General features: G+C 53.0%; 1 protein-coding gene across 14 annotated transcripts in view; it reads right to left on the bottom strand.

Annotated features, from left to right (window-relative positions):
• Positions 1-543: 543 nt before the first annotated feature.
• TMEM229B (transmembrane protein 229B) overlaps positions 544-23,203 on the bottom strand; it is a 38,909-nt gene continuing 16,249 nt past the window's right edge. For 7 of the 14 annotated variants that reach the window (XM_027572029.2, XM_027572034.2, XM_027572026.2 and 4 more), the window contains 2 exons: positions 13,903-14,082; positions 544-4,200 (listed from right to left, as the gene is read on the bottom strand). In XM_027572029.2, the coding sequence (XP_027427830.1) occupies positions 3,684-4,187 (504 nt within the window). In that variant the 5' untranslated portion in view covers positions 4,188-4,200; positions 13,903-14,082 and the 3' untranslated portion in view covers positions 544-3,683. Of the gene's footprint in view, positions 4,204-9,739; positions 9,825-13,902; positions 14,083-14,445; positions 14,470-15,302; positions 15,428-23,203 lie in introns of those variants that run through there. The other 7 variants (XM_027572023.2, XM_027572024.2, XM_027572025.2 and 4 more) reach the window with 5 other exon arrangements.

Raw genomic sequence — 23,203 nt, 5'->3', positions numbered from 1 at the left:
TAGGGAGGGATTATTTCCTCCAAATGCACCTCTCAGGGAATGAAGAGTTGCCAGGGAGGAGTGCAGAGCTGGTTCTTCAAAGCATCACTTTTGATATAATGAAAAGTAAGGGGCTCTGGTGGCTCAGCTCTCTGGAGAATCCTCAGCCTCCTCCCTTGGACCCTCTCGGCTCGTGAGACACCCCAGGTCATGGTTGGTCTGTTTCAAGAGGAGCTCATCTCCTGAGCCCATGCAGCCAGTCTGGATAGCTGCCCAGGCCTCCCCATTGGCTTTGCAGCCTAGGACCAAAGTAAGATTATGGACCAGATCAAGTTAGTGGTGAGGAGTGGGGGGGTTAGGTGGAGAATTCTGGTTACTGGGGAGAGCAGAGACGGTGAAAAGGACTGTCAGGGAGTACCACCTGCCCTCCCCACGGGGTGGCTCCACCCACAGTCCTCTTGGTTTACATCAGCAGCCCAACACGATGTGAAGGGCTTGTCCTCCAGCAGCCCCTAGAAAAGGGGCTCCAAAATAGAAGAAACAGAGATGGATCAGAGCCAGTGCTGGAACACAAACACCAGTATATTTGATGTGCACGAATGTGAAAAGGAAGAGACAAAGAGACGGATGGAGACGGAGCAGGCGATGGGCGCACAAACCAGTCACGTGTCCTTTCGAAGAGCTGCGGCAGTTGGGAGATAGTCCCGCCCACTTCGAAGTGGGAGTGCCGGGACGCGCAGCTCCTCCGGGTCTGGGGTGGCCTCAGGGTGGAAGGTACCCTCCCTGCCTTAGCCATAGCTCGGGGGCCGGGCATCTCTCCTTTCTGCACCCCCCATGATGGTGTCTGCACGGCCCAGAGCTTCATAAATGCAGGTTCTCGGGAACTGACCCCCTCAGCACTGCCTCCCCGAGGAGACCCATGCAGAGAGTGAGGGGCTAGGACAAGGCGATTTCGTGGGCACTCCCTGTGTATTATTGCTGTAGAGAAGCACAGGCCATTGTGACTCACTGGCAACAGGGGAGACAGGGCACAGGGGACAGCATGCCTAGCAGACCTCAGAAGCGCTTCAACCATGCGGGGCAGCATGTGGCCATCCATAAGTGACTCAGAAATGCTGCCATGGCCCGTGGAGAGAGATCCAGGACACCAGAGGTTCACAGTCAGCAGACTCTTCCTGCCAGCGCCCCCAAGGCTTGGCAGAGCTAGGGTGCCCGGGCACTAAGGGATGAGGGCCTTCACTAAGGGAAGATGCCCAAACAAGCAAGTGTTGAAGTCTGGGCTACCCCTGGCGAATTCTGAGCCTGCAGACCCTGAGCTCAAGCCCTGGATTGCTGCCTCCCTTTGCTGGGGACTCTGGGCCCTCTGAGGGACAGAAGGAGCCACGGGGCACCTGGATGAAGCAGAGAAACAGCACTCTGCTTGTATCAGGCAGGCAGGTTCACCACAGGACCTCCCGTCCTTGGGAGTCTGTAGGGCCCAGAGAAAAGATGGTGCCAGGGAATGCCCATGTGGCAACATCTGGAGTGGCCAGACCTGAAGGGCCATAGAGGGGCTTGCTCTGGCTGAGAATCATGGAGGCCCTATGCTGGCAGACATCAACAAGCTGACCACAGATTCGATCATGGGAGGGGAGGTCAAAGGTGGGTGGTGTCATCTAGGGGCCCACATGTGGGGCCCGGAAGGGTGCTGGGGTCCAGAAAAGTAAGATATCACAGAGTTTGGGGACAGGGCCAAGGAAATAATTTCCCAGAGGGGACAGAGAATCCAGACAATACCTTTCCTCTGGAAACCCGAATCCCTGGATGCCCCAAAGCCCTGGAATTGGGGCCACAGTAAAATCGAAGGTAGGTCTGGCCCCTGCAGAATGTAGTTCATTCCTGGATTTGAGGAGCCTGGCCAGGACACACAGGCTGGGAAATGCCCTTCATCCTGTCCTGGACAGGGTCAACTGCACAAAACAACCCTGTCAAAGGCAGAGTCTCCTAGCCTTTCTCCCAATCCTGCCCATCCCCAGCCCACCGGCCCTGGCTCACACCCTGGCTGGTGCTATCTGCACAGTCTAGGTGGAGCAGCAGAGCAAGGAAGAGGAGCTTCTGTCCACAGGTGGTATTATCATTTTTTAATGATCTATAAAAAGGGAAAGGCTAATTTCTACTTAAGAGTCCCAGTGTGGTCAAGATGAAACCATGTACCATGGCATAGGCTGCATTCTGAGGAGTGGGGGCAGAGCCAGAAGTGGGCTGGAGTGAGGACTTCACCTGTCCACTGCCAGCAATGGACCCATCACAGAGGAGTGGGGGATAACCAAGATGACAACGCCCGTGAACACGGCAGGGTCAATACTGTTTAAGGAGTAAGCTCAAAGGGTGAGCCTTGCTTGGGAGGGGTGGGATGGGGGGTAGCCCCGAGGGGGTTTTGCTGCAGGGCCTGGGGCTATGGCAGGACCAGCTGATCCCTTCCCACTAAGGATGCTCCAAAGACCCTCCCAAAGCTGAAAGACTGTTTTCTTTTTCTCTCTCACTCATCCTCCATGGGTCTCCAACACTGGATGCCGGCCCCTCCATCCCCTAGAAAGCTCTATTGACTCTGACTGGCTTGAAGAGAAACCGAATGCTTTCTCCCTTTGCCCCCACCTCAACTCCACTAAACTGATTTGTCTCTGGGTCCACACTGTGGATCTGAGGGAGTGCATCTTGGCCTGACTGTGTAGGGGAGGGTATCATCCCATTTCAGCTGGGCCACTATGGGGAGGGGGCACTGCCACAGCCCGCCAGACAGGTGGGGAGGTGTGAAAGGGGACTTCCTAGTCATCAGGCAGCAGACAGAGTGGAGGGAAGGTCGCAAGAGGGGGGGCAGGGTCCGCCTCAGGGTCCATCTCTGGCAGCTGCTGTGTTGGCCAGGGAGTTGGGGAAGGGGGCGGGTGTGGTGACTGACATGGATAAAGGGGCTGCTAGTGGTAAAGACCTTGAAAATAAGAGAGAAAAGGGGGAAACGCCACCGAACACACAGGGATTGAAACCTCCAAAAGCCCAAGGTTGGTGGGAATCCAGCACCAGCGGGGCCCCCTGAAGGCCAAGGGAGCGACAGAGCCCTGGGGGAGGGGAGAGGAGCCAAGGGAAGGCCTCCAGCCCTTGCACACCAGCACTGCCGCCAAGCAGCCTCCCGGCTGCCCAGTCTCTCCTTAGGCTGCAGCTCAGCAGGCCCCCCGGGGAGGTATTGGTTGCAAGCAAGCACCTGAATATTGCCTAAGGAACCAGCCAAAGCCCACCTAAACCAGGTGAGAGGGAGGAGGCCACGCAGCAGCTCAAAGCCTCCTCAGGCCTCGCCTCCCACCTTCTGCCCCGTTCTCAGGGCCCCTTAGCCAGGACAGGGCCTGCTACTTCCAAAATCACCCGGGGGGGGGGGGGTGTCCAGCCGCTGCTTAGCCACAGGCCTCCAGCCACCAGCCTCTGAGCCGCGCAGAGATCCACAGACCTTTCCCAGAGTCCCTCTGCTGCCTCCACCCCACCCCCGCACACACCCGGCCCCGCCCCCCGCGGAGGGTGCTGGGGTGAGGGGGGTCGTCGCGTATGTGTGGGCCCTAGGGGGCTGAGGCCGGTCCCCGGCCAGGGCTTGTGCTGTTCAGAAGATGTAACCCCACCAGCTTGGTACCTCTGTCCACTGGGTCCATGAGAGAGCCCCGGGCCCCACCCACCAGCCCCATTCAGTCTGTCTTGACGTGGCCGTTGGCCAGGGCCAGGGGACCACCGGGCTCCCCAGGCTCGGCGTCCTTGTCAAAGCGGAGGCGGAGGGTGTTGCGGATGATGAACTTCTCCATGATGAGGGACCCGCAGAACCAGGGCACGGCGTACTCCAGGGTGATGAGGCCCATGAAGTCAAAGTCGAACTGGGAATAGTCCCAGGGGCAGGCGTTGAACTGGCGCAGGATGAGGCCGGTGGTGAACTCCCATAGGTAGGTCCAGAGCGTGTAGATGAGGCAGCGCAAAAGCAGCGGGCAGCGGCCCCGCAGGCGCAGGTACATGCGCTCCACGATGAGGATGGAGGTGCCGTAGATGAAGAGTGCCCACACGCTCGTGACCCCCGGGAACTTCCAGTTAAAGTTCAGCACAAACTCCCAGGCCGCCGTGAACATCACCTCGCAGAAGTAGCCGTGGATGGCATACAGGTACCAGCGGGACAGCGCCGTCAGGGGCTCGGCGGACGCCATGTTGCCGAGCGGGCTGCTGGGACACAGAGGAGACAGGTGAGTGAGGGAGGGAGGGAGGGAGGGGGCCCCTCCTGGCCTCCCAAGCCCAGCCCAAGTCTCTGCCGGGACCAGGCTCCAGGGCATTCCAAACCTGCCTCTGCCGTTCTCTTTGGTGACCGGCCCTATTCTTGACCCTATTTCCTGTTCATTACTTTATTCCCTCTTCCTTACCTTAGCCAGGTGGGCATGAGAAAGGAAGGGAGGAAACTTCAAAGTCCCACTGGCTTCCTCTGACCAACTCCACTCAAACGCTACTTGGAAGGAGGGGTCTCCTACACAGCCTAGACTTTTTTTTGGATTATCTGTGGTCGAATGGAAGAGTTGGCTGTCCTGACCCACCAGACACCTCCATTTCTAGGCTGCCAGCTGATTTCTCATCAGGCCCCTCCACGGGGGTCACCATCCCTTCCTCCACTTCTTCTCAAACAACTCCACCTCACTCATCTTTCTAAGCCACCTATCACATTTGTCTTGTGTGTGTGTCTGTGTGTCTGTCTGTGTGTTAACATATACTAACATTTACCATGTTAGCCCATTAAGTGTATAGTTCAGTGGCATTAAGTACATTCACACTATTGTGCAACTGTCCCCATCGTCCATCTCCAAAACTTTTTCGTCATCCCAAACTGAAATTCCATACCCATTAAACACTACCTCCCCACCTCCTCCCCAGCCCATGGCAACCCCCCATTTGACTTTCTGTCTCTCTGAATGTGACTACTCTAGTTACTTTATAAGTGGAATCACACAGTATTTGTCCTTTGGTGACTGGTTTCTTTCACTGAGCACAGTGCCTGCAAGGTTCATTCATGTTGTAGCCTGTGTCAGAATATCCTTCACCTTTTAAGGCTCAGTAATATTCATTCCTTTGTGATCAATCCATCTGTCTATCTATAGCACATTTGATTTATCCATCTGTCCATGAATGGTTTGTTTCTACCTTTTGGCTATTGTGAACACTGCTGCTATGAACATGGGTGTACAAATATCTGTTCTAGTCTCTGCTTTCCATTCTTTTGGATTTATATCCAGGAGTAGCACTGTTGGATCACATGGTGATTCCATGTTTGTTTTCTGAGGAACAGCCTTGCTGTTTTCCACGGCAGCCGCACCATTTTACATTCCCATCAGCAAGGCACAAGACTTCCAATTTCTCCACATCCTTGTCAGCACTTGTTATTTTCTGGGTTTTTTGATGATGGCCACCCTAATGGGTGTAAAGTGGCAGCTCGTTGTGGTCACATTTGTCTTTAACTGCTCCATTAAGCGGGTTTGGGTGTTTGGTTTCAATGTTGAGAGGAAACCAGTGGGCTGACAGAGGAGAGAGTCCTCCTCTCTCCTTCTTATTCCCTTCCCCTCCTCTCTTTAGCCCCCCTGGGCTTTAAGGCCCCAAGCTGCTTCCCTGAAGGCTGGCCTGGCCCACACACCTCGCTGCTTTTCCTTGCCCTCCATCAGTGACTGTCTGGATGACTCCCTTGGCCCCTTTATCCAACGCCACCCTGTTTCCTGTTAGAAGGCACATGCCCTCTTGATCCACCTCGCTAGCCTGTGTCCTCCCTGAGGGCAGTGCCTCTTTCTCACTCCTCTGTTCTGCAGCCTTGGCACAGGCCTCTCCAGGGCAGGCGCTCTCTAAATGATGCGGGTTTATGGGGGGCAGGGGGGAGGGTTCAGGGCAGCATCAGGAATGGGAAGGCAGAGCATGAAAACACGAATCCCAGTGCACCCCAGGCTGGACACCTCTGTCAAGGTGGGAGAGGGGACGGAGGTTAACAGGAGGCATCTGCAGTCTGCCCGTCTGTCTGGGAATCCCAGCCTCATCTTTCAGCTAAAGCAAACCTCGTCACAAAAATACAAGCCCTGGTGCATCGCTTTGTGGTCTTCCAGACACTTTCGTTCACATTTTTGTCATTGGTTCTTACAAAATTAAGATTCATGTGAAGAAGGGCAGGTAGTTTTGCTCCCATTTTTTCAGAGAGATAGTTGGGGCTCTGAGAGAAGTGGGTTTGCCCCATATCTCAGGGCCGGGGAATGGATATGCTGAGCCTAGAATCCACATCTCCTGATTTCTATTTCAGCACTCATCCCACTGCCCACTATTGCCCAGCTTGTAGACATGCGTGCCTAGTAGCACTCCCCTCCTCAAAAGCGTTCAGTGGCCCCCCCGTGTCCTAAGGAAACACCACAGCACCCTTGGCCTGGCACTCAAGACTCTCCAGGAACTCACTCCAGCCTACTTTTTCAGCCTTCTCCTCACTAGCTGGCTCTCCTGGTTTTCCCTCCTGCCTCTGCAGGTGCTGTCCGTATGTTTCCTGTGTCTCTCCTCTCACCGTCTCCAAGTACAAACCCAACTTCCAGGTGACCTTCAGAATCAAATCCTCTTCATCCCCACCGCCACAGCCCTTCCTCCCCTGAAGAGACAGAGCACTTACTCTGTCTCGCTTCGGTCCAGATGATTTCCTGTTTCATTATGTTGATAATGTCCAGTCCCCATCCAGACATCTCGCCTGTGTCTGACACCTACGTACCCTCTCCTTCCTGAACACCTCCACCTAAGCGTCCTATCGGCACCTCAAACTCAGTATCTTTTCCGCAAAACTCGTCTTCCTCCTGTGACCCCACCCTGCACCCAGTGAGTAGCCAGAGCCCTGGGGTCATTCTAGCTTCCTCTGCCGCATCCCCACCCAAACATGAGCTCCCTGAGAATAAGGACCTTGTCTGTCTGGTTCAGCACTGCATCCCCAGTGCCTAGAACAGTGCCTGGCACACAGCATTCAACTAAAAAAGACCTTTCTTAATCAGTTCATCACTGCTACATAACAGAGCATTCCAAAACTCAGCAGCTTAAATCAGCTCTCATTTATTATTACAGCCTGTGTGTCTGTGGGTTGGTGGATCCTGGCTGGCCTCGATCACGAGACCGCTGGGCATCTGGGAGCTCTATCCTGCCCTTGGCTGGGGTGGCTCTGATCTACCTGTCTTTCGTGCCCGGCACGCTTTCTCGTGGCCGGGGGCAGAGGCACATGGACAAGCAGGCCCTACTGTGCCATGCTTTTCAAGACTCTGGTTAAGTCGTGCCCAGGAACATCTTACTGGTCCTAGCAAGTCCCACGGCGCCGCCGCCAAGTCAGCCATTACCTCCTGTCCTTTTCTACCACGTAACCATGTTTGAAATCATCCCTTCTTCTTGACTCCCCTTTCTCATTGCTGCTGCTCTGCTTCAAGCCGTCCCATCCCTTACCGGATGCCCCCCGTCATCGGCAGCTGGTCTCCCCCCCGCCCCGGCCTTTTCCTTTCCAATTCACTCATCACTCAAAGGAAGAGTGTGTAGAAACAGCAGTCCTTCTAAAACACAAATCCGATGCTTCCCCCCCCACGTAAGGCCCCCTAGTGTGTCCTTACCATCCACTCAGGAAGGCTCGAACCCCAGGGATGGCTGGCAAAGCCCTTTGTGAGGACACCTCTGCCTCAGATCGTGTGCTCTGGATCTTTGCATTACTGTGTTTGCTACCTGGAGTTCCCTTCCCAACTGCTACTGCCCCCTCCGTCCCCAGCCCCTGGCCCATAATCCTCCTCGGCTGCCCTGTTTGCCCACCTCTGCTCCCAGTTCACTTCTGTGACAACAGTTCGCACTCTGCTTTGCACTAGTGGCCACTTGATGACGTTTAATACAGTAAGAGAGAGAAAAGCAGGATTCAAAACTGAATAATTAATATGGTTTTGATTTTGCAAAAGCATACATACATACAAATGTACAAAAAAATTAGCCATCATCATCTCTGGATGGTGACATCACAAGTGCTTTTTATTTCCTTCTTTAAACTTCTCTGTATAATCTAAAACCTTTTTCTAATAAGTTTGTCTAAACTTTTATAAAAATAAAATTGTATCTTAAAGGGGCGCCTGGGTGGCTCGGTCGTTAAGCATCTGCCTTTGGCTCACATCTTGATCCCAGGGTCCTGGGATCGAGCCCCCCCAGTCGGGCTCCCTGCTCCTCCCTCTCCCACTCCCCGCTTGTGTTCCCTCTCTCGCTGTGTCTCTCTCTGTCAAATAAATAAATAAATAAAATCTTAAAAAAAAAAGAAATCTTTAAAAAAAATTGCATCTTAAAAACATTTGTTGTATGACTGTGTATTAATCATCTTTGTGTACTATATATAGAAGATGCTCAACAAATTCACCAGACAAAGGAAGCTAAGGAAACCTGATGTCCTATAAAGCTCATGCAGGTCCTTCCCTCCTGAGCCATCACCAACGACAAACCATGATTCACGGGTTTGAATAGCATGAAGTGGTTTAAACTCAGAGGCTCCGGGTCCTAAATTCCTGGTCTCTCCCCCTTGCCTTTTCCTTTCTGGTTTCCTGGTACCCTTCACCTGTAGGATGTAAGGCGTGTTACCTGACCTTTCGGTGCCTCACTTTTCTTATAGGTGAAGTGAGAATAATAAGAGTAACTACTTCTGGGGGTTACTTGTAAGGATAAATGAGCTAACAGATGGACACCACTAAGATGACAGCAAATGCTCAAGAGAGGGTGACTGCATTTGTGGCACAGAGCCAGGCTTCCTGGTCAGCTTCTCCTGCTTTGAGCACCACCTCCTCCCTGAGGCTGGGTCATTCTGCCCCTGCTTTCACTAGCAGCCTTCCTTACTGAGCAGGTCAGGTCTTCACCTCCACCCAGAGCACAACCCAGCAGCCAAGCAACCCCGTGAAACCAATAACTGCACATACACCCCATGGGAGAACAGAGGACTGAGCTGAGGAGAGGCAAGGCGAGCTCCCCGTTCATCCTGTGCGGCGGCCTGACGGAACTAGTGGACTGCTCGGGTCAGCCCCCACCTGAATGCTGACTTTAAAACCCTGCTCCCCTTGCCTCGCGGGCTCGTCTCTAGACATGGCCGAGGATGGTTTCCCAGTCAGTAACCACTCAGGGGCTCCAGTCAGCCCCCTGGAGCGGGGGGACTTGGAAGAGCTGGACTTCCAAACCCTATGAACAGAAGCAAGATGGAAGGAGCCGCTGTTAAAGGGTGAAGGAGGGCAAGCTGTGGAACAGAAGAGAATATGGGGGAGAAAGAACAGGGTGAGCCCAAGGATAGGATTCCATTTCTGGAATCTTCCGTCCCTGGGAGAACAGGGGGTAGGCAGAGGGGAAGCATACCCAGGCAAGGTCAGGCCCACGTCCGAGGGGTTGTGCCAGGGCAACACGCCTACTCCAAACGAGACAGACAGGGGAAGCTGGAAGTCCTGACTGGGGCCGGGAGATGGGAGCGAAGACAGAGAAAAGGGACATGAGACCGTTGTCAAGAGCCAGGATGGCCACTCACACTGGGGTGGTGTAGACACTCATGAGAGGCCGCACTGACTTGGCTGGATTTTCACAAAACTCCACTCCCTGAACCCATGCTCACCACTCACAGGAGTGTTTAAACTCTGAGTTGGACAAGCTCCCCCACCCTCCCCTGGCCCCGGCCAGGCCTCCCCCAACCTGAACCCTTTGCTCCAGACCCTCCCAGTACCTCCTTGCTCCGAACTGGGATCAAAGCCCTGCAAAGGCCTGCATCAGGAAGAACCAACAGCTCCCTGGACAAACGCAACCATCCCGAGGACCATGACACAGAGAGAGGACAGCCGGGGAAAGAAAACTCAAGGTGAAGTAAAGAGGAGAGCATGCGCAAGGATGAAAACAGGAGAAAAGAATTTGGAGAGCTGGGGACGGTTTCACAAGCAGGATACTGGGGAACAACACTCAAGTCCAAGAGCCCTCATACTTGCTGATAAAAGGGCCTGTGAACACGGAGTTCCAGCAAAGGCGACTTGTCAGAGCAGGGCACTGCCCCTCCAGGGGGACAGATGACAGGTGATCTGGGGGGGGAGGGGTTCTGAGTCTTGCTCCCTAAGAGGATCTCACCAGCTCCTGGAACCTGCTGAGCTATTCCTTAGGCAGAGAGCAGAGCAAGTGGAGAGGGACGAAGAGAACACCATAAAAGTCCAAGACAGGCTGGAGGCAAAACCAAATGAGATGATTGCCTTTGGTACTACCCCAAACTCCCATCTTGTCCCAGGAAGCTAAGGTGCCACAACACAATGGACCCTGGGAACTTCTGTCCAGAGGAGCATCTTGCTAGAAAATCGGAATTCCTCTTCTCTGCAACTAGACGACGCAGGCCTGCCTTCTTTCACCTCATTTACTTCCCCATCCCCAGGCACCAAAATTGCTTCAGTTCCATGCTCTGGGGAGCTGCACAGCCCCCTTAGGGGGCCCCTGAGGGCAAGGCAGTGGGGGGACTCTGAGTCCAGTCTCCTGGCAGGCTCTGTACTGGAGGTGAGTGGAATCAAAGAGGGGTGTGCGCAGCTGCCCTAACATCTGGGTGAAAGATGGAAGGTCTGAAACTGTCCTGAGCTTCCTCGGTGGTTGTCGGGTTGGGGGCGGGGTGGGGTTGGGAGGAGCACATGGGCTTGCTTCAGGGCCAGAAGGGAAGCAAGTGGAGCTAAGCACCTGTGGTCACTGGCTAGCCCAGATGCCACAGAGTTCCACCCATTCTTGCTATGGGCATCCCCCAGGAAAGTCCCCAGGGATGGTCCTCCCTCCACCTCCCAAGTCACAGGAATAATAGGGGCACTCTTCCCAGCGCTTACCATGTATTAACTCAGATAATACTCAGGCCTATTTTATAGACAGGGCAACTGAGGAAGAGAGAGGCTGAGTAATTACAGCTATAAAAGGCAGAGCTGGGATTCAAAGCCAGCAAGTCTGGCTCCAGAGCCTTCTCAGCACCCTGCACTGCCCTTGAAGCTGACTACAGGCTCCTCTGTGGGCACCACCTTTTTCTGAGTTTCTGCTTCTAGAAGGCTAGTATGGTATATGGAGAGACAACAGGAAGCAAGAAGGACATGAGCTTCTAGATAGATCATCAGGGAAGCTCAGACCTGGTGTCAGAGCTATTGAAGGCTCTCAGCCTATTCTGAGAGGCCAAGTTCTTTCTAAGACTGAGTTCTGGCAAGACCCACACAATGGTCCTCCAGGGTCATAGCTGACCCTCATAGGACCACGGTGGCAGCCACTGCTGAGGGCCTCAAGGCAGGTGCCATTCAAAGAACTTTCACCAGAACACAGGTTACCCAGAGCCTCCCTGACCACCAGCCCGCCCCAATGTGGCTGGGAATCTCAGAAGGCCCAGTCCTGCCATGCACATGCCAGCCAAGAGCAGAGACCAGCATCACACTGCCCAGAGAGGCCCGGCACCTGGAGCATCAGCAGGCTGGAGAGGATTTTAGAAGGCCTCCGATGCTAAGGAAATCCTAGCTGGCAGGCACAGGGGGGCAAGTGGGCCTGGGGAACAGAGTCACCTTGGCACAGAGGTTCACCAGGGCTCAGGCCGGGAAGGGCACCCGGCGGCAGGTGGGGGCCTCAGGCTGGGCATCCTTTGTGTTGCCCCCCCCTGCTCACCGCCCCCCACAAGCTGCCTCTCTATTGTTATTCAGATTTCAGCTCAACCCGTCACCCCTGAGACCTTCTCCAAGTCTCCAATCCAAAATAGCCTCCCCATCACTGACATCATCCAGTTTCGGTCCTCACAGCACTTTCACTTTCTGGTATTTTGCTCCTTGTCTGTTGTCTATCTCCCCCAACTAGAATGAATGTTCCAGGAGGGCAGGGGCTCTGTCTTGTTCAGTGCCAGGTACCCAGTGCATAGAAGAGTGCCTGGCAATAAGACCTACTAATACCTGGGGCATGAATGAATGAATGAATGAATGAGAGCATGAATGGACCCACACAGGGCAGGTATAAACACTGATGAGGGCACGTATAAACAACTAGCTGCCTCAGCCTTTCTCTCTTCTCTTTTCTTGGGAAATATGGTCTTTTTAAAATTTTAATTCTAACATTTCCTGATTATAAAAGTAACATGTGCTCACACCTAAAATTTAAACATCACAGAAAAGAATGACCTGGAGAGCAAAAGCCCCCCATCACCCCCACCTCTTAGAAAAAGTCACTGTTAATGTGTGTTGTGTATTCATCCAGATTACATTCAGTTTCACAAGAAGCAAATCCATGCATCATAGAAAGAAAAGGAATTCCTAATCCCACCAGGCTAGCAGCCACCATCATTTCTCTCTGGCCATATTTCTCATGTGTTTACTTTACAAGTTACCTTAATGTACTTATCCTGTAACCTGACATTTTCACTTAGTATATCATAATCATTTTTCCAAGTTGTTGTATTGCCTATGTTCTCACTATTACAATGCCGGTGTGATATTCCACCAGGTGGAAAATTATAATTTCCTTAACCTAGCTGTTCCAACAAAAAGAGAGCAATTGTTTCCCGTTTCCACTATTACCATGACACCACAAGAAACATGTTTTTATGCCTCTAACAAAAGAATTCAGCTCTTTTCTTCTCTGGGACTATTTCCAAAAGAAGATTTCTTAATGAATAATTCCAGGAGTGGGGTCACTGGACCAGAGGGTACAACAGTCCTAAGGCCGATGGTGGAGACCTGACCCTGGGGGAATTCTGCGTGATGTGGGGAGCTGGTCTCTGGTCTGAGTCACCGGGTACCCGCCATGGTCTCTGTGGCCATCTCTGCACCCTCACCCCACCCCCGCAATTCAGGTGCACACCTCCCGGGCTACAAATCACCCCAACAACGCACGACTTCAAAGGCCCTCCAACCACAAACTGATTTTGCAAGCCCAGGCTGAGGGAAACATAGATGCTAGCGCTGAGTGTTAAACTGTCAACCGGCAAGTTCTACTAAAGCTGAGAATTACCTAGTTGCCCTTCTCCTTCCCCTGCAAGCTCCTGCCTGGAATCTAAGGTTCCCGGTCCCCAGGGACCAAGCCCAGCAGCTCCCAAACAATTTGGTCCTATCAAGAGTGCAAAAGCACCAGCTCTCCTTCCTTGTCTTCCAGGCGAGTTCTCTGCTGGCTGGTCCCTGACCCACAGTGGGACTGTCTGCCTTATGCAGACAACAGCCTTCAGGCTAGAGAGACCTCTGGGACTTGGGGAAAGCAGCCAATCATCATGTTTTAAAGCACCATCAAGGAAAAGCCAGAGGCCAAGGCTGGAAAGAAAGGCCACATGAGGACAGGTGAGACTCCAGGGTCAGGGGGTGAGGGGGAGGCGTTCTACATGCAGCTTGTCTAGCCTTAAGAGGAGACCCTCCACAAGCCAAAAGCAGCAGAAGACTTGCTCCTCTTGCCCCCCTGGTGGCCACCTCTCTAGCAACTAAGGCACCACAAATCCCACTTCCTCCCAGTGCCCTGGATTGCTCTCCCCAAGCCATGTGAACTGCTCATGGCTCTGGGCAAAGTCCTGGAATCCCAGATGAGATACAGTTCTCAATGCACAGAGGTAAGCATCCACGAGCCTACAGATAAGAAAGGGGAATGTGGGAAGATGGTCATCTCCCATGTGCTGGGTGTCCTGACATCACTCATTCAGCCCATCTGGGGTCGGGCACATATTTCAGAGACCATGTGGCTCTAAGATGTCTCTAGCATGCTGAATGACCTGAACCTGCCGGGCACTCCCCTCCTACCCCGGAAACTACAGCCCCTGTGACAGGCCCTCGGACAGAATACAGGCTCAGAACTAGAACCTCCAAACCTGGGTCCTTGCCCCTGCGGCAGGGAGGGCTGGTGATCCTGCGGAGCCTGTCACATACTCACTTATCAGACCTCTGAGTGCACGGCTCAGACAGACATCAGGATCGCTGTGCAGGAGTGTCCCGGGTTAACCTTTGTCCTGGTGCCTGGCTGGCCTCGGTACCATTCTCAGCAGTGGGGGCAAGCATCAGCCCCAGGGCTCAGCTGATCCTTGGCTGGTGGGCCGGAGGCTTCCATGTGTCCCTGGGAATAAAAAAAGGAGGCGTTCATTACCTTCTGCTGCCCACCAGGCCAGGGGGAGAGGGAAGCCTCAAGGCAAACACTACAATTGCCCAGGCTCGGGGCTCAGCACCAGGCAGGCATCCCGCCCCAGGCCACTGAGCCCCTCTCTTGGAACCTACTATCTCCTCTGTGCTGTCCTGCTTGCTCAGGTCTGGTTAATCCAGCAATGACAGCCTGGGATGCATCCCAGGCAATTCGCACATGGGGCTAGGACTTAGGGCTTCTTGCACAAGAGTAAATGTGTGCACATTTTGTAAATCTGAGAGGGGGTATAATTTTAGACTCCAGTGCCTTTCTCATTTAGCTTCAAATTACACCTCTCACCTTCGCCCTGCAGTGGCTACATCTGCTCTCAAGCGCGGTCAAGAACCTCAAGGAAGGCACATAACGTAGGAAATTTGTCACAGCATTTGGGGAGTTGAGCGCAGCTACACACAGAAAAACAAGCACACACCAACAAAACGTGTGCGAGACCCTCTCCCCAAGCACACCAACAAAACGTGTGCGAGACCCTCTCCCCACAATCGCACCACCCTAATATTTATTTCACTCTATTTTATCACTATTCCTTGTTTAAGGGCCCTTCCTGTTAACATCAATAACCGACCACAAGCTGATATAAATCTGACTTTATGATGCCCCCTGGCCACATACACATTTTTAATATATCCCTAAGATTTGACCATTTGATAAAGATTCTGACTTTAACGTGAAGGTCCTGCAGCTTCTCTGAAAACCCCTTGGATGCAGCACCATCTGCACGAGCCAAGGACAGAGCTCCGGTCGGGCTCGGCCCTACAGCGGGACAGGGGTGGAAGCTGCCCACCCTCCAAGCAGGGTTATCCGTGGAGGCGCCACCCCAGCTGGTGCCCACGACCGGCTTCCCCATCCCCACCGAGAAGAAGTGAAAGGGCAGGAGTTGGGACTTGAAATTCACTGTATGCATATGTGTTTGTGGCCCCGGAGGGTGCACCCCCCCCAACCCCCCCCCCCCCCCCCCCCCCCCCCCCCCCCCCCCCCCCCCCCCCCGGGCACTGAGACCGGTGAAGGATGAGAGCAAAGTGCAATGGGCTGCTGAGCTTGGCCTGGCCCTCCCCGGCTCCTCCCCAAACAGGAGCCTCAACCTGCCCCACCTGTCCGTCTTCCCCCCTTCTCCCAGCCTGCCTGGCCAGACCCATTACCTCGAGGAAAGGGCTTTAGTGGGGCATGTCCGACATCCCCTCTACCCCCAGCATCACCATGACCTGTACCTGAGGAGTTCAATCCCACCCCCGGCACTTCCCTTTCCCTAGGCCCTAAGTGAGCCACATCAGCAAGCACAAGACAAAAGAGAAAGAGAAACCAAAGCCCACATCCTGGTAGCACAGCCTACTGGTTTGCTGTAGTCAGCCCTGGGAGCCCGCTGCTGGCTGAGGGGCCCCCTGCAGATGAAGCCACTGCGGTCAGAAACAGGCTCCCTTCTGAGGCCGGCCTGGCACTAGACACCTCCTGCTTCCTGGTCTGCAGGCTCTTCCCCCAGGGAGCCAGCGGGGGCTGGACGAGGAGGCGATCGTCCAGCAGGAGTCCCACCTCTGCCTCTAAGCGCACAAGCTGTCCCTGGACCCCTCTGACACTCCCTGGCCCCTGAGAGCAGGCCCCTGGTGTAGATGGCATGAGGCTCCTTTGTGGACTGCAGGGCCTGAGCTCGAAGTTTCTGGAGCACAGCAATGTGTGAAGAGCCCCTATAGCAACTAACGTGGGCAGAACTTACACTTTTTTGAGTATATCATCTCTCACGATTCTCCCAAGACTCCTGCAGGGAGGGCAGGAATCATCCCCCGCCCACCCCAGCCCCACCCCCCATTTTTAGAGATGAAAACACTGACTCTCAGGACATTAAGAGATTAGGCCAAATTTATACATTTGACTCAAACCCTGGTCCTTGGGCTTCAGAGTCCCCCTCTCCCCACACAGCATGCCTTCAAGCTGCTTTCCATGCGCCTGCTTCATTCACTACCATCTACTTAGTCGGTTCTGTAAGCGGCTTATTTGTAAACAGTCAGCCTGAGTCTGCCCAACCAGCTTCATCGACAAGCCCTGGGGGCTCCTCTGAGAACCTGCTCCCTCCTCACTCCTTTGTGAGGCCATCCTCCTAAGCCCCCAGCTAGTCCATCACTGATGTTCCCACAGGACTTTGAACACCTTTGCCCTGAAACATCATGTCCCATCTGAAAGTTATTATTGTCAAAAAGTTCCCCCTCCACACGGTGAATTCCTCAAGACCAGGGGATTTCTTTTGGATGGATGGACAAGCCAGCTTGAGAAGGGTCCAGCCAAAAATTCTTGGGTGATTGCACTATCCAGTGTTATTAACTAAACAGGGATGTCTCGCATTCTTCCCTAATCTTTAGGCCAACGTCAGGAAAGGGCTGTCTCCCACAAAGCACCATAAATGTGGGTTTCCAGTGGCAGGTCTATCTCTGCAAATGAGGGAAGAAAGGAGGGTGCTCGCTCTCCTTCTCCCACCTCCAGAAGCCATCACCTGGACTGCAAGGTGGTGGACAGATGAGGGGGTACCTTGGGTCCGGGTAATACAGAGGACGTGTCACCCCGAGGAAGCATCCCAGGCATCCCCGGAGAAAGTGCAGGCTCCTACGTGGGCAAGGGGCCAGGCTCGGGCTCGGGTCAGAGAAAAACAATGCCTATTCTGTTATTTCTGCAAGGTGCTGGCCCTCTCAAAGGCACATCCAGTTTTCATGCACAGAGCATTCAGTTTCCCAGAGAGGTTTTAACCATCAGCGGCTGGCAGGAAATTCCCTCTGCATCATTCTCTCCCCTCCCCTATAACTATTTAGGGTAAGCTGGGCTTGCAGGATTGAATCTCCACTTCTCTGACCAGAACCTAAAAACCAAACCTGCCCCCACTCTCCCCGCAATCTCCATGGCCCAGAACCTCAGCCAGGAAGTGGCAGGCAAATGCCATCCCTTCTTCCCCCACCCTCCCCTCTCCTCAAATCTCCCCTACCCCAGGTGCCCACGAAGTAAAGAGGAAATGCCCCCAGGACCCACTGGGGGAGCGCTCCGATTACTCAAGTGCCTGGTTCTTCCACAAGACCCAAACCACTGCTCTTACTTGCCCTGTAGTAAGACAACCCTGAACACAGGTGGATTTGGCAACTTCCCAAGTGGAGAGACCATGCTAAGGTACAAATGCAACGGGAATTCCAAATGCCCCCAGGGGAAAGCCTGCATCTGCTCAGCTCACCTTGGGAAGCAAGGAGCCCCAGGCCCTTGGGCCTGACTGGCATAGGGAAGGTTGGTGCAGACAGGAGACAGACCGCCCACACACTCCATTTGACCCCCATCCTTCCACGCCACGCCCCCTCATTTTGGGATCTGGGTTTCTCTGCCAGCCGGACAACTCACCACTCTGTCCTCTGTCTCACCTGCGGGCTACTCTGTCCTGTCACCCTCCTTTCCTTCCTCCCTCCTCCCATCCAGCCCCTCCTATCTTACGCGCCTTTCTCAATGTCCCCTTCTGGACAAACCCAGACCACCCATCCCCTACACCCTGGAGGGTGGTCTCTGGCCCCGTTGCCCCGTCCCTTTCCCTCCCACCCTACCCCCGGCACTGGGTAGCGGGCCGCTTGCTGCCTGAAAGGCTGGACAGTTGCTGGGCTCCCTAATTCGCCGCCTGGCTGCTGTCCCAGAGCAAGGCACGAGTTACGGTAAAGAGCTGCCGCCCCCGCCCCACTTCATCAATAATCCCCTAGGCAGATCCCAGCAGGCGGCCGCTGAGGGGCCCTGGAATCCTGGTCACTTGAGGCCAGCAAGGCTCCTCCTGGCAGCTGGAAAGCGACAGACAGTGGCCTCACAGCCTCACCAACTAAGTGACCAGGAACTTATTTATCCCGGCTCTCCCTATCACTGCCCACGTCCTTAGGGTGTGGCACAGGTGACGCCACCACCCCACACGTTTGGAGCCATGGGACACTGCTCCTTTGTTGCCTCAGCAATGCAGGCAGAAAAAAAGCCCTCCGGGTCTTTTGGAGGATAAGCCTGGGCTCCCTGAACAGCATGACACCCAGTGCCCTGCTTTTCACAGCTTTCTACTGCCAAGCCACCCCAGAGATTTTTAAACAGCCAGAGACCTCATCCAAGAGGTTCTGTGGAAGCTAATTTGTTTATTCAAGGTGTTGTATTCCAGTGGTCAACAAACATTGATGGAACACCTGCTGAAGGTCAGGCACTGAACTGAGTGTGAACAAGACAATGTTCCTGCCCCCTGGGAGCCCACATCCCTCTGGGGGAGACAGACAATAAAGCTCCTTGACATACTGGAATGTCTGATAGCAGGCCACAAAGAAGGGGAAAGGCCAGTGGGGACAGAGAAACTGGATGCTAGAGGGCAAGTCTTAAACTTCTCTAAGGAGGTAGCATTTCAGCATAGATCAAGAACATGCAAAAGAAGCCTGTCAAAGAACTTTGGAGAAAGCATTCCAGGCAGAGGAACGGTAAGTGAAAAGACCCTGAGGGAGGAGCGAGCTAACAGACAAGTTTGAGGGGCGCCTGGGTGGCTCAGTCGGTTAGGTGTCCGACTCTTGATCTCAGCTCAGGCCTTGACTTAGGCTCATGAGTTCAAGCCCCACCTTGGGTTCCATGTTGGGAGCCTACTTTAAAAAAAAAAAAAAAAAAAACAAGTTTGAGAGATAGCAAGGCCAGTGTGGCTAAAGTTGGTGTAATTAAGGGGTCAAACATTCCCTGCCCCTGATTGCAAAAGTCATCTGGTGGTCTCCACGGGGCCAGCTGGGCCAGGGCAAAGCCCCAGCTGCCAAGGAACATGCCCCCCAGGCCTGGAGACTCCCCTGGTGGGCAGAGCTGGAAACTGCGGGTCTAGTCAGCTGTTTGGCAATGCCCTTATTAACAAAGAAAGGGAAAGTGAAATCTTTTGACTTGTGTCCTGGAATTTCCATCTGCTTCTCATCAAAAGAACTGAAGTAACTTTACTAGGGCCTTCTCTAGCGTGAGTGTTCCACTTTAACAAGAAAGTCAATGTTCCTTTTTAAGTCCAGCTAGCTTCAGTTTTCCGTCACTTGGAATCAAGAAAATCCTGACTAACGCAGGTGATTTCCCCCCAACTGGATCATACCTCTTTGGCATGAGAATCACGTATCTGAGTGCCAACTGCCCACCTCTGCCGCCATGCAAAGTGGTGGCTCTGCCCTTGCAGACAGTGAGGGGCAGAACCGAAAATAAGATAGGTCAGGTGCCTAGCAGGCTGCGTCCATCTCAGCGGGATGTCTATAGCTTTGGAAGCTCCAAATCTCCTTCTGGATGCTGCCCAGACTTTGTCATTTCTCCTTGATTCATGTGGCCCTTGCCAGCAACCTAGCACACCTTGACTATCTTCTAGAAAGAGGACATGAGAAAACTAGAAGCCAGGAGGTGAGGCCTAAGCCAAGAACAAGTAACACACAACTAGATTGTTTTTCTACAAACTCCAGAACAGCACTGTCCAAATTGATAGACACTAGCTACATGTGGCTATTTAAATTTAATTTTAGGGGCGCCTGGTGGCTCCATCAGTTAAGTGTTCAACTCTTGATCCAGCTCAGGTCTTGATCTCAGAGTTTATGAGTTCGGTCCCTGCGTTGGGCTCCATGCTGGATGTGGAGCCTACTTTAAAAAAAAAAAAAATTTTTTTTAATAAATCTTAATTTTAACTTCCTAAAAATGAATAAAATTAAAAACTCTGTCCCTCAGTTGGACTAGCCACATTTCAAGTGTTTCATCTGAACGGACACCCCTGCCCTCCCTCTCTTCCTCAGGCTCAGCCCTAGTTAACCATTGTGAGATGGAGGGGGCAGGGGACCGTGAACCCTTGTTCCATGAAAGTCTCTGTCTGCTGTCTGAACAGTGACTTACATGACTTACATCCAAGAGCCAGGAGAGGGCTCTTGGTGAATGAGGCCAGCCCCTGGGTCTCCGGCTATAACTCAGTCTAGGGGTGCTGCTTGGAATGTTTAAAAGGTCCGCACCATTTATTAGGCACCTCCTGTGTGCCAGGCCGTTTCCACACAGGCCATCACATCGATCCCCCTCCCAAGTCTGTGAGGCGCACATTAACTCGGATTTACTCAGGAGGCAAGCAAAGCTCAGAGAAGTTCACCAACAGCTAGAAAATGGGAGGGCCCGGGTTTTTACCAGCACTTTCTTCTCTTAAAACGGTCACAAGAGATGGGGATGTACGGACAGGAAATAGGGGGCTTCATTGACCCACAGCAACAGGCCACCCACAGCTGACAGTGGGTGCTCACGGTGGACAGTCTCTTGTGAGCTGCCCCTCCCAGCAAGTCCACCCAGGGGCTTGGGAGAGCTGCCTCCAAGGGTCTGCCCACGAAGGCCCAGTTACTGAAAGACATTACATCAAAACCACAGGAAGGCCACACTACAGAGGACAAATCTGAGGTGGTAGGGGTCAGAACCCAGCTGGGCGGCACTTCTCCTGGGCAAAGAAGGGAGGGGCATGATAAAATGTTGTCACAGAAAATTATACAAACCATGAGTTTCTTATCCTTGCATCCCTCTGTCCTGGACAAGGCGTACGGTAGGGACTCAGTATCCAAGTGCTGAATGGGGGACAGGACAAGGTTGCAGGTCCTCCACGAGTGAGGAGGCCTGGCCAAGAGGAGCCGGGAGGGCAGAGACGCTGAGGGGGACGATGGGAATGAGGCGTTCCGAGGGAGCTGCGACGGTCTCCATCTGCTCCACGTATCCAATCCGAACGTTCCCCTTCATTTAAGTGATGGCCCAGAGGGCAGGCCCCCCTACACCAGGCTGGGTCCCCACTGCAGCTGCCAGGCACTGCCACCAGGAGTGTAAACCCAGCAGCCCCGACCCCTCACTCAGCCTCTCGCTGGACAGCTCCATCTAGAGTGAAGACACGGAGGCTTGCAACATGTTCAAAATATGGCTCCACACAGCACTTAGGCAAGAGTAATTAAAGGGATGTTATCACAGTCAGTCTCTCATTAGCCACGTAATTAGACTGCTGAAAATAATTAACATTCCTTTTGACAAAGGAAACAGAGGACCCATTACATTCATTAGGACAGCCTCAAACTAGCCTGAGGAAGGCTGAGAAGAGAAGTCATCCCCTCCCAGTCGGGCACAGGACAGAGTCAGCATCCGGTAACCCAGAACTGGTGGTGAGCCCTGCCCCGGCCGGGATGCCCCCAGCTATGTATTACAGGTAACAATAACACGCTCGCACAACCTCAGAGAAAAAGCCCTTGAAGGAAATGCATGACTGTATCAAGACAGGAGGGCTGGGGCATATATGCCTGCCTCCCCCGTGGCCACAGAACATGACAGAAGAGACATTTTCTAGGAAGAATAAATCCATTACAGCACCAGAAAACAAGAAGGAATGATATGGGCTCCCTGAAGATGGTAAGATGGTAAAGTAAAAGGAAATCAACTGGAGAAACCACAACCCCCAAAATAAAAACATAAAAACAAGTATTCACAATAATAATCCTAGTAACTGGTGCTCATACACTGCACATCTATGACAGACACCAGTCTAAGAACTTTGCACACATGATCTCATGTGACCCTCACATACAGACCATTATCCTCACTTTATAAATAAGACCCAGATTTACCTAGCTTTTTCCAAAGTCAGAGTACTAATAAGTGTTGGGTTAGGATCTGAACCCAATCAAGTGTGGTGAGGGTTCTGTGCTCAGTCAGGGGAGCGGCTCTGGGGGCTTCAAGTTTGGAGCGAGCTCATCGGGGGTGGGGGGGCACGAGAAGCCCTGAATGGTTGGTGATTGGATCTGGAGCAGCTGGGCAAGCGGGCCCCTACCCCACCCCTCCACCCAGGTTTGCACCTGGACACTGGGGCAGGGAGGCAACAGGAACACCTAGACACTAGTCCAGGGGGCACATCCCACCCTCCTGCCCACAACCAGTGACTGGCACAGAACGGGGGGTTCGCAGAGCGGTGACTGAAAAACCTCACAATACAAAGAGAGGAACACATAACCATAACTCACCAAACATTTGACAAAAACCAAAACCGTCAAAGAAGCACCAAATTTGAGAACAGAAGTTACAGGTAGAAAACAGAATAAATAAAGTCGACAGAATGAAACATTTTTAAAGGTACAATTAATATCCCCTGAGGGATAAGAAAGGCTCCTGAATCCATGAACCAAAACAAGTCTGATACCAGAAGAATGTTAAAGACCTTACAAGTGAAGGAAATACACCATGGTTGACCAGTTATCTCTGGATGAAAGAATAATCTCATTAAAATTTTTTCTTTATATATGTCTGCTTTTCTGAACTTCCTATACTGAATGCGTATTACTTTGAGAACTGAAAAGTTATTTTTAAAATTCTGGCATGAGGTAGGTGCTCAGTAAGGTTTGGTTGCACAGTCAATCCTGCCCACTGTGCCAACACTTGGCCCTATCCAGGCCGGCCCATCGTTCACTGCTCCCCAGTTACACCATCCACACTCCATCTCCGCGCCTCTGTGCACACAAGCCGCCCTCCTGGAGTGCCCTTATCTCTCCTCCCTGTTTCCCCATGTTTGCCTGTTCTTCAGTGCCCACTCAAGATTACCCTCCTTAATGAAAGACCCTTGCACCCCCCTTAACCCATTCATCCCCTTTTTCCCCAAACTCCTAAGGGCACTATTTCTCCAGGGACATGGGACAGCTCGGGTTGAGCTGCCTGGTGGGGTGATAGTGCTGACAACTTATTTGCCCTTTACCTTTCAGTGAGTCAAAGTCTTGTCTCCCGACTCTATCCTAGGCTCCTTAAAGACACCGAGGGGGCACAAGCCTACTTTTTATGCCCACTGTGCCCAAGTAAAGCTGAGACACTTTTGCAAGAACATGCTTACATGTCAATTGAATAAATGACGAATGAGCTGCTCTTCCTGATGGGAGTAGAAGAGGCAGACTATTCTGGAAATGCTGTTACTCAGCAGGGCTGCACCTGCACAGCACCTGGGTGAGATCCTGGAAACGGGCCACCTGGGTTGGTCCCAGACAGCTTTGAACTCCTGCCCCTTGCCTACGATCCAGAA

Source organism: Zalophus californianus, chromosome 6 (assembly GCF_009762305.2).
Source record: "Zalophus californianus isolate mZalCal1 chromosome 6, mZalCal1.pri.v2, whole genome shotgun sequence".
NCBI lineage: Eukaryota > Metazoa > Chordata > Mammalia > Carnivora > Otariidae > Zalophus > Zalophus californianus.
Note: the sequence above shows the minus strand (reverse complement) of the source record. Positions and strands in the feature narration are given on the sequence as shown.